Here is a 14,159-nt window from a genome sequence, read left to right on the forward strand (position 1 = left end):
TTGAATCGCGCGATAAACGCGCTTCCGATCGAATTACACATTCCCGGCTATCAATTTTGCGGTCCGGGAACTCATTTAGAAACACGATTGGCAAGAGGTGATCGGGGTATTAATCCATTGGACGCAGCGTGTCGCGAGCACGACATAGCCTACTCGCGTAGCAGCGATCTCGCAGAACGACACGTGGCAGACAATATACTTGCCGCGAAAGCGCGAAAATGTGTCACCGCGAACGATTCGACTCTCGGAGAGAGAGCTGCAGCTACAACCGTCTGGGCGGCCATGAAGGCTAAAACGAAACTCGGTATGGGTTTGAAAACGAAGAAAAAGAAGAAGAACAAGCGAATACTTCCGATAGCGAAACGCGGCGGTATCCTACCGATCCTGCCGTTATTAGGGGTTCTCGGTTCGTTGGTCGGCGGAGCGGCGGGAGTCGCAAAGGCCGTGAACGATAACAAAGCCGCGCGGCGTCAGCTGGAAGAGATGCAACGTCACAATCGCGCCATGGAAGGTCACGGACATTATCTCGCTCCATACAAACGCGGACGGGGAGTCTCAAGAAAAAAAAAAACGTCGAAGAGACGCTAAAAATTCCCCAGGGCGTAACTACCAACGTACAACTGCAACAATTGGCAAAACGTATGCGCATTCCATATTTTCGAGGTATTTTCATGCGCGACTCGTTACCGATCGGCGGTGTACGTCGAAACGAGAGCGGTATCGTGAATTTGGATAATACTGAGGGACCGGGTACTCACTGGGTGGCGTACGCGAAGAGAGAAGATCGTGCCATATATTTCGACAGTTTTGGCAATCTTCGACCACCGAGAGAATTGGCGCAGTATCTAAAGAACAATGTAATAGAGTACAATCGCACGCCATATCAGCGATACGATCAAAGCAATTGTGGACAACTGTGTCTGCGTTTTCTACAGTCGGCTGACAATCAATTTAAAGACCGGCGTTACGCTGTTTAATCTCAGTATTCATTCAAACATGTCACTGACATTTACGCTCACCGGCAAGAGCAGCATCCTCGCGGTAAGCTACTTTCCCGCCGTGGATTTGAGCGATGGCGATTACGAGCTCGGTCTGACAGATTTTGAAACCTATCACACGATACCGAATGTAAATTCGTCGAACAATAAATTCTACTATGACGACGACAAGGAGATTACCATACCCGAAGGATCGTACGAACTGCGTGATATAGACATGTATCTGAAACGCGCTCTTTTATGGGATCAATCCAATAATGTCTCGATAAACGAAGATGAATCGCACCCATTGATTATTATTCGGGCTAATAACAATACGATGAAGAGCGAGATCAAGTGCGCTTATCGGATAAATTTCGCCAAACCGAACAACATTGGATCGCTGCTGGGATTTTCAGCGAATCGCGTGCTGGAGTCGCGACAATGGCACGAATCGGATGTTCCGATAAATATCATCAACGTAAACATCATTCGCATAGAGTGTAACGTGACCGCGGGTGCGTACAGCAACGACAAGTACGTGCACACGATACACGAGTTTTCACCGAGTGTGCCTCCAGGATATAAGATATCGGAAACGCCGGCACAGATCATTTACCTTCCGATCATCGTACGGAGCATTTCGGACTTGACGCTTCGCGTCGTGGATCAGGACGGCCGATTGATTGATTTTCGTGGAGAGGAGATCACCGTTAGACTGCATGTACGAAGACGACAGCGATAACGTGAGATGCTCGTACTGAACGAAGCTGAGCAGGTGCAACAGACGAGAAACAAAATTAGAGAGACAATCCGATCGCCAAAGAAGAAACTCACGGGGTTGAACGTTGAATTTCTGAAATCATTGGGTTTCGTCGTACGAAATGGCTAATATCTTAAACATTGGAGGTGAACCGATCTTTGACGACAGCGTCGTCAAGATTGAGACACACACGTACAATCCGTACGCCAACACAACGTTTGGACATAACGATGAGATAAGAATACCCATACAACAACAGGATTTATACACGTTGCCGTGCGAGAGCTTTCTCTACGTTGAAGGAAGATTGACGATAAAGAAAAGGAATGACGAGTCTCAGGCAACGCTTGCGAATAATTGTGCAGCTTTCATGTTCGATGAGATTCGATACGAGCTCAACGGTGTGGAGATTGATCGCAACAGAAACGTTGGAATAACCAGTACCATCAAGAACTATGTATCGCTATCGTATAATGATTCTCAACTCATGCGGAATGCTGGATGGGACGTTTCATCGAGCATACCGGAAGGATACTTCAACTTTTGCGTACCGCTCAAGAGGTTGCTGGGCTTTTGCGAGGATTACAAACGCGTGGTTGTTAACGCTCGTCACGAATTAATTTTGATACAAGCGCGCAGCGACAACAATTGCATTGTGGGAAATCCGGCGACGGAGCCGGAAATTGAATTGTTTAAAGTACAGTGGCGAATGCCTCACGTCACATTAAACGAGATCAATAAGCTATCCATGCTATGGGCCTTGGAAAGCGGGCGATATCTTAGTGTTAGTTTCCGTTCGTGGGATCTGTACGAGTACCCCATGTTGCAGAGCACGACCAAGCATTCGTGGGCCGTCAAAACGGCGACTCAGCTGGAGAAGCAGCGATACGTTATCTTTGCGCTGCAGACCGGGCGCAAGAATATCATGTCTCAAAATGTTAGCGTATTCGATGACTGTAACTTGACCAACGTGAAACTTTATCTAAACTCTGAATTTTATCCGTACGACGACTTGAATCTGGATTTTGACAAAAATCGATACGCCGTCTTTTTCGATATGTATGCGCGTTTTCGTAAAGCTTATTACGGATACGATTCCAGTGATACGCTTTGCAGCTTGTATACATTCCTGATGGAAGGACCTTTTGTTGTCATCGATTGCTCGTGACAAAACGAATCTGTCAAGAGCGCCACCGTGGATGTGCGAATAGAATTTAACTGCAAAGAGAATGTACCGGCAAATACTACCGCCTATTGTCTCATCTTGCATGATCGCGTAATCGAATACTGTCCATTGTCGAACGTAGTGCGCAAAATCATGTAAATTGCAATATCAGCGGGTATTGCGATATAAGATACACTGATGTACCGCGATAAGATACAGATTGCTCCGTCGTTTCGTCATGATCGTACCAACGTTTGTCGATCTGCAAGGCTTCACCGTCGGGATGAAATTTGTCGTAAAGGAGGTGGCGGTTCTGAGAAACGGGACCGTTTTGGCGCATTACATTTTTACATGTCCCATGCCATGGAGTCTCCTCACGAAATCCGACAAATCATGCGCTTCTTGGTTGATTGCAAATCACCATGGACTACGATGGGAGGATGGAAACGTGCCATACAGCATGGCGAAACATTTAATTACATCGGCCGTGCTTGGAGAGGGCGACGAGACGTCGACTCTTGTGTACGTCAAGGGATGCCAGAAACGAGAATGGCTGGTGGATCTACTTGAGAATAAAGCTAGAAAAAATCTAAACATTGAGACTTTGGATGCCGATTACGAAGATATCATCGAATCTTTAAATAATCTAGATGTTACTAATACTATAAGATGTGAAAAACATGTTAAGAATTGCGCATTACAAAATGTATTAAAAATATGTAACTGGTGGTCGCAACACCAGAAAAAATTATGATTTTTTTAAAATAAACTATATATGTATATATAAAATGTTTTATTTCCTTTTCCCACATAGTTTGTAATATAATATAGATGTTTTAGTTGTTTAAAAGCTATTCAAAAGCTGTTTTAGCTGTTCAAAAGCTGTTTTTAAAGCTGTTTTAGTTGTTTTTAGTTGTTTGATAGCTGTTTGATAGTTGTTTTTAGTTGTTTTTAGTTGTTTTTAGTTGTTTCTAAAGATGTTTTTAGTTGTTTGATAGTTGTTTGATAGATGTTTTTTAAAGCTGTTTTAGTTGTTTTTAGTTGTTTTTAGTTGTTTTTAGTTGTTTTTAGTTGTTTTTAGTTGTTTTTAGTTGTTTGATAGCTGTTTTTAAAGCTGTTTTAGTTGTTTTTAGTTGTTTGATAGCTGTTTGATAGTTGTTTTTAGTTGTTTTTAGTTGTTTCTAAAGATGTTTTTAGTTGTTTGATAGCTGTTTTTAGTTGTTTTTAGTTGTTTCTAAAGATGTTTTTAGTTGTTTGATAGCTGTTTTTAGTTGTTGTTTCATAGCTGTTTTAAAGAAGTTTGATAGCGGTTCAATAGCAGTTATACAGATAAACCATTGAAAGTTAATGGCGCGATATCGTTTTCATGAACATACGTGTCTCGCGGTGACTTCATCGCACACGTGCAAAACTGTACATCGTAGATTTTTCGCAAGGCGCATCCGTACGGATGCTTTGATCATTGTGAAATTAGATATGTTAAACAAACGATGTGACAATAGTGGGATATAGAAGGATGAATTTGAGGGTATGCTCAGTAGTCGTGGACCGAAAGTCGCGAGTACAGCACATGACGCGATATGAGCGACGAGTACATAAAATTGTGCAAACCGGTGCTCAATTCTAAATTCAGGATCGTGAAAATCAGCGAACCGCGCATGAGAAATTGTAGCAGATTGAACTTGTGGAACGTCGACATAGCGCGATATTTGATCCGTCGCGAATTGGGGATCGCCGATCTTCGATCGAACCGGGAGTTTCTCAACAGCGAATTTGATTGGAAAAGAAACTTCGGATATTTTCCAAAGTTTATATTTTAGCGCGTGAGTGGAACAGAGTGTATATAAAATGGATTTCGAAGAATTGCAGTTTGAAGGGGAAGAAAGAATGGAAGTTGAAGCAAACGATGAAGAAATGGAAGTGCCTGAAGAAATAGAAGTGAATGAAGAGGAAGGAATGGAAGTTGATGATGATGCTATATTGTCAGACGATTCATGTTATGATAGTGAAATGGCTGATGGGGATATTCCGGATGAAATTTTCAGAGTGTTGAATCAAGCTGAAATTAATGCGTTAAATCCTCTGACAAAGATGCGCTGCACATACTGTTATTTCACTCCAGGACAGGTGAAGTTTTGTGCGTCATGCATTGTGAGAATCAGTGGATTATTCTCAATGCTGTACGTTTATCGTAAACATGACACCAGGCCTTATATACTAATGGACGGTTTCTTCTGTTCGTCATGTGGAGACCCATTATATTTAATTTCACCATGTAATCTGTGTCCTATGTGTGTTTTTGTGTAAATTTTAACTGCTTTGAAATAGTATTTTTTTAACTATTTTAAGTGTATATATTATTGTCTAAAATTAAGAGACTATGGCCTATACTGCTAAGAGACTCTACTGCTAACAATAACTGTAACATATATAGACAATACAAAACGTATTCATCAATATTGTGTCACACAGTGCGGGATGTGACTGACTCACGAGCCGGGGGTTTCTGATTCAAATCCAGCGGTGGTAAGCAAGATTTCTATGTATAATATAAATTTATTTAATTCCACGTACCGGCGCGGCGAAAACGCGGTCGCCCCTCCCCGCGGCGCGGCGAAAACGCGAACGCGGTCGCCCCTCACCCCGCGGCGCGGCGAAAACGCGAACGCGGGTCCCCTCACCCCGCGGACCCCTCTCCCGCGGCGCCCAAAAACGCGAACGCGGGTCCCCTCACCCCGCGGACCCCTACCCCGCGACGCCGGAAACGCGGAAACCCCTTCCCCCTTCCCCGCGGTGCCCGAAAACGCGGTCCCCCCTCCCCCTCCACCGCGGTGCCCGAAAACGCGGTTCCCCCCCTCCCGCGGTATACCCCCCCTCCCGCGGTATACCCCCCGCCCCTCACCCCCCCTCGGATCCCTGGGGTAGAACCGGCCTAGCTTACCTACTCGCGCGGTCTCTCTCCCCCGTTCGCGCGGTCTCTCTCGCTCCCGGCCCCCATTCTTTCTCCCCCGTTCGCGCGCGTCTTCTCGCTTGCGGCCCCCATTCGCGCGCGTCTTCTCGCACTTTTCACGCTATTACGTGCAAGCTTAATTAAATAAATTTATATTGTACATAGAAAATTTGCTTACCACCGCTGGATTTGAACCAGAAACCCCTGGCTCTTGAGTCAGTCACCTTCAGAATACGGGCCATAGTCTCTTAATTTTAGACAATAATATGTATACACTAAAATAGGTAAAAATACTGCAGGTTATTTACACAGGCTATTTACACAGTTAAAATTTACACAAAAACACACATAGGACACAGATTACACGGTGAAATTTGATATAATGGGTCTCCACAAGATGAACAAAAGAGACCATCCATGAGAATATACGGACATATGTCGTGTCGGCGAACAACGTATAACATTGAGAACAATCCGTGTATTCTGACAATGCATGACGCACAAAACTTCGTATGTCCAGGAGTGAAATAAGAGTATATGCAACACATCTTTGTCTGAGAATTTAACGCATTAATTTTTGCTTGATTCAACACTCTGAAAATTTCGTCCGGAATATCCTCATCAGCCATTTCACTATCATAACACGAATCGTCTGACAATATTGCATCATCATCAACTTCCATTCCTTCCTCTTCATTCACTTCCATTTCTTCAGGCACTTCCATTTCTTCATCGTTTGCTTCAACTTCCATTCTTTCTTCTCCTTCAAACTGCAATTCTTCGAAATCCATTTTATATACACTTTGCTTACTTGCACTCACGACTTTTAATTCTAATGTTTATGGCCTGCGAGCTATACAGCTCTTAAGATGGCGAACCAATTGTTTGTATAAGCCGCACGAACAAGCACGCCAACCGACTCTTACTTCTAGTCCTCGACTACTGAGCGTACCATCAAATTCATCCTTCTATATCCCACTATTGTCACGTCGTTTGTTTATCATATCTAATTTCACCATGATCTCAGCATCCATACATTTGGGCCTCACGAAAAATCTACAATATGCAGTTTTGCACGTGTCCGATGAAGTCACCGCGAGACACGTATGTTCATGAAAACGATATCGCGCCATTAACTTTCAATGGTTTAATCTGTATAACTGCTATTGAACCGCTATCAAACTTCTTTAAAACATCTTTAAAAACAACTTTAAAAACAGCTATCAAACAACTATCAAACAACTAAAAACAGCTATCAAACAACTAAAAACAACTATCAAACAACTAAAAACTGCTATCAAACAACTAAAAACAGCTATCAAACAACTTTAAAAACAGCTATCAAACAACTAAAAACAGCTATCAAACAACTAAAAACAACTAAAACAGCTTTAAAAACAGCTATCAAACAACTATCAAACAACTAAAAACAGCTTTTGAACAGCTATCAAACAACTAAAAACAACTAAAACAGCTTTAAAAACAGCTATCAAACAACTAAAAACAGCTTTTGAACAGCTTTTGAGCAGCTAAAACATCTATATTATACTACAAACTATGTGGGAAAAGGAAATAAAACATTTTATATATACATATATAGTTTATTTTAAAAAAAATAATATTTTTTTCTGGTGTCGCGACCACCAGTTAAATATTTTTAATACATTTTGTAATGCGCAATTCTTAACATGTTTTTCACATCTTATAGTATTAGTAACATCTAGATTATTTAAAGATTCGATATCTTCGTAATCGGTATCCAAAGTCTCAATGTTTAGATTTTTTCTCGCTTTATTCTCAAGTAGATCCACCAGCCATTCTCGTTTCTGGCATCCCTTGACGTACACAAGAGTCGACATCTCGTCGCCCTCTCCAAGCACGGCCGATGTAATTAGATGTTTCGCCATGCTGTATGGCACGTTTCCGTTCTCCCATCGTAGTCCATGGTGATTTGCAATCAACCAAGAAGCGCATGACTCGTCGGATTTCATGAGGAGACTCCATGGCATGGGACATGTAAAAATGTAATGCGCCAAAACGGTCCCGTTTCTCAGAACCGCCACCTCCTTTACGACAAATTTCATTCCGACGGTGAATCCTTGCAGATCGACAAACGTTGGTACGATCATGACGAAACGACGGAGAAATCTGTATCTTATCGCGGTACATCAGTGTATCTTATATCGCAATACCCGCTGATATTGCAATTTACATGATTTTGCGCACTACGTTCGACAATGGACAGTATTCGATTACGTGATCATGCAAGATGAGACAATAGGCGGTAGTATTTGCCGGTACATTCTCTTTGCAGTCAAATTCTATTCGCACATCCACGGTGGCGCTCTTGACAGATTCGTTTTGTCGCGAGTAATCGATGATAACAAAAGGTCCTTTTGTCAGGAATGTAACCACGGTGCAAAGCGTATCGAAGCAGTCGTATCCGTAATAAGCTTTACAAAAACGCGCATACATATCGAAAAGGATGGGCTTGGAAAAATTCCCCGTTCGCGCACGTCTTCTCGCTCCCGTCACCCATTATAGTTAGATCATTTTTATATTATTTTAAGTGATTTATTTATTGGAAATAAGAGGAAGAATATTTAACAATTTATATGAGACAGATGAGAAAAACGTTTAATGATCGCGCGACGAGTGCGGCACGCGCATTCTTATCGAGAGTTACCGCTCTGTAATTCTAAACCGCTGACGGTGGACAAGGGAACGGTAGACAGAAGGAAAGATAATTTTAGATACAGTGATATGCATTTTAATATACATTTATTTCTCATGTAATGCATCGTGTATAATATTATCTGCAGCATACGCCAACAGTTCACAATCAATAATTGAATTTTTATCATAAAATTCATGCAAGATTCTAACTGCATTACATTTATTGGTGATACAATTTTGGCGTAAAATGGTTACAAATTGTTTAAATTTTTCACTTACGCCATGAACATTTTGGCATAGTTGAAAATACACATTCTCGACGCAATGTTCTAGTTCGAACAGGAGGAGTACGGTTGACGGTTTCATGTACAAGCTGGTGTCGCACGATGTCAATTTTACAATATCTGCGTCACGTATTTTAACGAGTTCCAGATCTCGAAACGCTAGCGATGATGGCGCTGGTGACTGCACGAGTCGCTGAATATCTGCACGTTTTTCGACGAATGTCACCCACGTTGCATGAGGCAGAATTATCCGATTGCCTCGGTTATCACCAATAAGTATATCCACAGAGGACATAGGTCCCACGTTGATTCCAACATCCAAAAATTTATACGCTGTCGATGTCAAGGCAAATCTCCTTCCCAAAATACGAGGCGTATAACGGGGTTTATCAAAACTGAAAAAATACAATTATGTTTATAAAAGTTTTTTTTTTTGCACAAGTATATACGAAAATTAGCAGTACTTACTCATTGTGCTGTTTCTCGCACGTTTCATCCTGAATCGGAACGTAGTAGTTCACACCGTGAGTGTTCATCGTATCTGAAGGCTGTTTGTGACGTACTCGAACCGTATCAAACTCTTGACTGCACGCGCTAGAATCCTCGTAGACTATTTATACATACAAAAATGTGAATCTTGCAAATAGCGCCAATGTACGGCTGCTGCATGGTGACCACCACCACCACAATCCACATATATGTTAAATGTGATATCTTTGTCAAGAACATTCGTAATGAGATCGCCTCATCGGGCAATAGCATCAAATATGATTTTTTTTCAAGACGTGTTTTACGTGTCTCGCGATGATTTCATCGAACACTTGCAAAACTGCAAATTTTGCAATTTCGCATAAGTCAGTGGCGCAATATCGTTTTCAAGAACATGTCGCGACGTGTCTCGATGATTTCATCGAACACGTGCAAAACTGCAAATTTTGCAAATAGCATTGATACAGATCAAATCACCGAAAGTCAATGGCGCGATATCGTTTTCAAGAACATACGTGTCCCGCAATGATTTCATCACACACGTGTAAAACTGCAAATTTTGCATTTTTTCGGAAGGCGCAAATGTACGGATGCTGAGATCACGGTGAAATTAGATATGATAAAAAAGCAAACGATGCATTATTAGTAGAATATAAAATGACGAATCTGGGACATACGCTCAGTAGTCGAGAATTGGAAGTCGTGAGTACAATAAAGTGTGTCAGGAAGAGGATCGTGTAATAAAATGTGTTTTGTAGAAATACCGCGAGAAATTAAATTGAAGAGAGCGGTGATAAATGTGCGATCAATGGATATGGCATGTTTCGCATGGTCAGTGGTGGCTGCTCTGCATCCAGCCCAAAGAAATGCAGAACGGGAATCGTCGTATCCTCATTACACGTCGGTGCTAAATCTTACAGACATTGAGTTTCCAATGACGATGGATCAAATTAAACAGTTTGAAAATCACAACGATATATCAATCAACGTCTTCAGCATCGAGAAAAAAAACAAGGAACTTGCTATCCTGCCAATACGGGTTACTGGTCGAAAGATGGACAGACATGTAAATCTGCTGTATACGTGCAGGACCCACGAGACAACAATGGTGGGCATTTTGCGTGGATCAAGAACCTATCCCGCCTCGTGAGCTCGCAAATCAACAGGCACCGTGGTCAGAAATACCTTTGCGATCGGTGAGTATACATTCTAATAAAAAATAAAAAATAATTTTTACGTAAAAAAAATATATAAAAAATTTCATTATTTACAGATGTTTGCACTATTTCTACACAAGCGAGAAATTGGAAGCCCACACCGTCGACTGTCAGGAGATGAACGACTGCGCGATCAAGTTACCGAGCGATAACGACAAGTGGTTGGCCTTTAAGAATCACAGCAGGCGTGCATAAGATCCAAACAACACAAGGTGTACACCGAAACGAAAATAGCTCTAAGTCCGTACGATGATAAGCGATACATTATACCCGGTTCTACCGAGACGCTGCCATGGGGGCATTATAAAATACCATCGTAAATATATATTGTAATTACATTTAGATATTTATGAAAATAAATGACTCATTTGTATGTATAATATGTTTTTATATTGTAATACATTTTTACATATGACGCAAGACAAAGGAAGAAATCGCGCCATTGACTTTCGGTGATTTGATCTGTATCAATGCTATTTGCAAAATTTGCAGTTTTGCACGTGTTCGATGAAATCATCGAGACACGTCGCGACATGTTCTTGAAAACGATATTGCGCCACTGACTTATGCGAAATTGCAAAATTTGCAGTTTTGCAAGTGTTCGATGAAATCATCGCGAGACACGTAAAACACGTCTTGAAAAAAAATCATATTTGATGCTATTGCCCGATGAGGCAATCTCATTACGAATGTTCTTGACAAAGATATCACATTTAACATATATGTGGATTGTGGTGGTGGTGGTCACCATGCAGCAGCCGTACATTGGCGCTATTTGCAAGATTCACATTTTTGTATGTATAAATAGTCTACGAGGATTCTAGCGCGCGCAGTCAAGAGTTTGATACGGTTCGAGTACGTCACAAACAGCCTTCAGATACGATGAACACTCACGGTGTGAACTACTACGTTCCGATTCAGGATGAAACGTGCGAGAAACAGCACAATGAGTAAGTACTGCTAATTTTCGTATATACTTGTGCAAAAAAAAAAACTTTTATAAACATAATTGTATTTTTTCAGTTTTGATAAACCCCGTTATACGCCTCGTATTTTGGGAAGGAGATTTGCCTTGACATCGACAGCGTATAAATTTTTGGATGTTGGAATCAACGTGGGACCTATGTCCTCTGTGGATATACTTATTGGTGATAACCGAGGCAATCGGATAATTCTGCCTCATGCAACGTGGGTGACATTCGTCGAAAAACGTGCAGATATTCAGCGACTCGTGCAGTCACCAGCGCCATCATCGCTAGCGTTTCGAGATCTGGAACTCGTTAAAATACGTGACGCAGATATTGTAAAATTGACATCGTGCGACACCAGCTTGTACATGAAACCGTCAACCGTACTCCTCCTGTTCGAACTAGAACATTGCGTCGAGAATGTGTATTTTCAACTATGCCAAAATGTTCATGGCGTAAGTGAAAAATTTAAACAATTTGTAACCATTTTACGCCAAAATTGTATCACCAATAAATGTAATGCAGTTAGAATCTTGCATGAATTTTATGATAAAAATTCAATTATTGATTGTGAACTGTTGGCGTATGCTGCAGATAATATTATACACGATGCATTACATGAGAAATAAATGTATATTAAAATGCATATCACTGTATCTAAAATTATCTTTCCTTCTGTCTACCGTTCCCTTGTCCACCGTCAGCGGTTTAGAATTACAGAGCGGTAACTCTCGATAAGAATGCGCGTGCCGCACTCGTCGCGCGATCATTAAACGTTTTTCTCATCTGTCTCATATAAATTGTTAAATATTCTTCCTCTTATTTCCAATAAATAAATCACTTAAAATAATATAAAAATGATCTAACTATAATGGGTGACGGGAGCGAGAAGACGTGCGCGAACGGGGAATTTTTCCAAGCCCATCCTTTTCGATATGTATGCGCGTTTTTGTAAAGCTTATTACGGATACGACTGCTTCGATACGCTTTGCACCGTGGTTACATTCCTGACAAAAGGACCTTTTGTTATCATCGATTACTCGCGACAAAACGAATCTGTCAAGAGCGCCACCGTGGATGTGCGAATAGAATTTGACTGCAAAGAGAATGTACCGGCAAATACTACCGCCTATTGTCTCATCTTGCATGATCACGTAATCGAATACTGTCCATTGTCGAACGTAGTGCGCAAAATCATGTAAATTGCAATATCAGCGGGTATTGCGATATAAGATACACTGATGTACCGCGATAAGATACAGATTTCTCCGTCGTTTCGTCATGATCGTACCAACGTTTGTCGATCTGCAAGGATTCACCGTCGGAATGAAATTTGTCGTAAAGGAGGTGGCGGTTCTGAGAAACGGGACCGTTTTGGCGCATTACATTTTTACATGTCCCATGCCATGGAGTCTCCTCATGAAATCCGACGAGTCATGCGCTTCTTGGTTGATTGCAAATCACCATGGACTACGATGGGAGAACGGAAACGTGCCATACAGCATGGCGAAACATCTAATTACATCGGCCGTGCTTGGAGAGGGCGACGAGATGTCGACTCTTGTGTACGTCAAGGGATGCCAGAAACGAGAATGGCTGGTGGATCTACTTGAGAATAAAGCGAGAAAAAATCTAAACATTGAGACTTTGGATACCGATTACGAAGATATCGAATCTTTAAATAATCTAGATGTTACTAATACTATAAGATGTGAAAAACATGTTAAGAATTGCGCATTACAAAATGTATTAAAAATATTTAACTGGTGGTCGCGACACCAGAAAAAAATATTATTTTTTTTAAAATAAACTATATATGTATATATAAAATGTTTTATTTCCTTTTCCCACATAGTTTGTAGTATAATATAGATGTTTTAGCTGCTCAAAAGCTGTTCAAAAGCTGTTTTTAGTTGTTTGATAGCTGTTTTTAAAGCTGTTTTAGTTGTTTTTAGTTGTTTGATAGCTGTTCAAAAGCTGTTTTTAGTTGTTTGATAGTTGTTTGATAGCTGTTTTTAAAGCTGTTTTAGTTGTTTTTAGTTGTTTGATAGCTGTTTTTAGTTGTTTGATAGCTGTTTTTAAAGTTGTTTGATAGCTGTTTTTAGTTGTTTGATAGCAGTTTTTAGTTGTTTGATAGTTGTTTTTAGTTGTTTGATAGCTGTTTTTAGTTGTTTGATAGTTGTTTGATAGCTGTTTTTAAAGTTGTTTTTAAAGATGTTTTAAAGAAGTTTGATAGCGGTTCAATAGCAGTTATACAAATTAAACCATTAAAAGTTAATGGCGCGATATCGTTTTCATGAACATACGTGTCTCGCGGTGACTTCATCGGACACGTGCAAAACTGCACATTGTAGATTTTTCGTGAGGCCCAAATGTATGGATGCTGAGATCATGGTGAAATTAGATATGATAAACAAACGATGTGACAATAGTGGGATATAGAAGGATGAATTTGATGGTACGCTCAGTAGTCGAGGACTAGAAGTAAGAGTCGGTTGGCGTGCTTGTTCGTGCGGCTTATACAGACAATTGGTTCGCCATCTTAAGAGCTGTATAGCTCGCAGGCCATAAACATTAGAATTAAAAGTCGTGAGTGCAAGTAAGCAAAGTGTATATAAAATGGATTTCGAAGAATTGCAGTTTGAAGGAGAAGAAAGAATGGAAGTTGAA

General features: G+C 40.9%; 2 protein-coding genes across 2 annotated transcripts; one reads left to right on the forward strand and one right to left on the reverse strand.

The window, feature by feature from the left end:
* Nucleotides 1-8,636: 8,636 nt before the first annotated feature.
* LOC139779772 (uncharacterized) lies at nucleotides 8,637-9,351 on the reverse strand. Its single transcript, XM_071718247.1, has 2 exons — nucleotides 9,305-9,351; nucleotides 8,637-9,210 (listed from the first exon to the last, which is right to left on the reverse strand). Exons 1-2 carry the CDS (start codon nucleotides 9,349-9,351, stop codon nucleotides 8,637-8,639), a joined length of 621 nt encoding a protein of 206 aa, XP_071574348.1.
* Nucleotides 9,352-11,403: 2,052 nt separating this feature from the next.
* On the forward strand, nucleotides 11,404-12,118 carry LOC139779773 (uncharacterized). The gene is made up of 2 exons (XM_071718248.1): nucleotides 11,404-11,471; nucleotides 11,536-12,118. The coding sequence occupies exons 1-2, from the start codon at nucleotides 11,404-11,406 to the stop codon at nucleotides 12,116-12,118; spliced, it is 651 nt and encodes a 216-aa protein (XP_071574349.1).
* The last annotated feature ends 2,041 nt before the right edge of the window (nucleotides 12,119-14,159 follow it).

Source organism: Temnothorax nylanderi, unplaced genomic scaffold (assembly GCF_030848795.1).
Source record: "Temnothorax nylanderi isolate EJ_2023f unplaced genomic scaffold, tnyl_v1.0 TNYL_tig0241_pilon, whole genome shotgun sequence".
Taxonomy (NCBI): domain Eukaryota; kingdom Metazoa; phylum Arthropoda; class Insecta; order Hymenoptera; family Formicidae; genus Temnothorax; species Temnothorax nylanderi.

Bases quoted from the DNA above. Each gene is read 5' to 3' on its own strand.
- LOC139779773 (XM_071718248.1), top strand. From the start codon at position 11,404: ATGAACACTCACGGTGTGAACTACTACGTTCCGATTCAGGATGAAACG. The intron at 11,472-11,535 runs GTAAGTACTGCT...AACATAATTGTA, and splicing joins TGCGAGAAACAGCACAATGA to TTTTTTCAGTTTTGATAAAC.
- LOC139779772 (XM_071718247.1), bottom strand. From the start codon at position 9,351: ATGAACACTCACGGTGTGAACTACTACGTTCCGATTCAGGATGAAAC. The intron at 9,211-9,304 runs GTGCGAGAAACA...GTATTTTTTCAG, and splicing joins GTTCCGATTCAGGATGAAAC to TTTTGATAAACCCCGTTATA.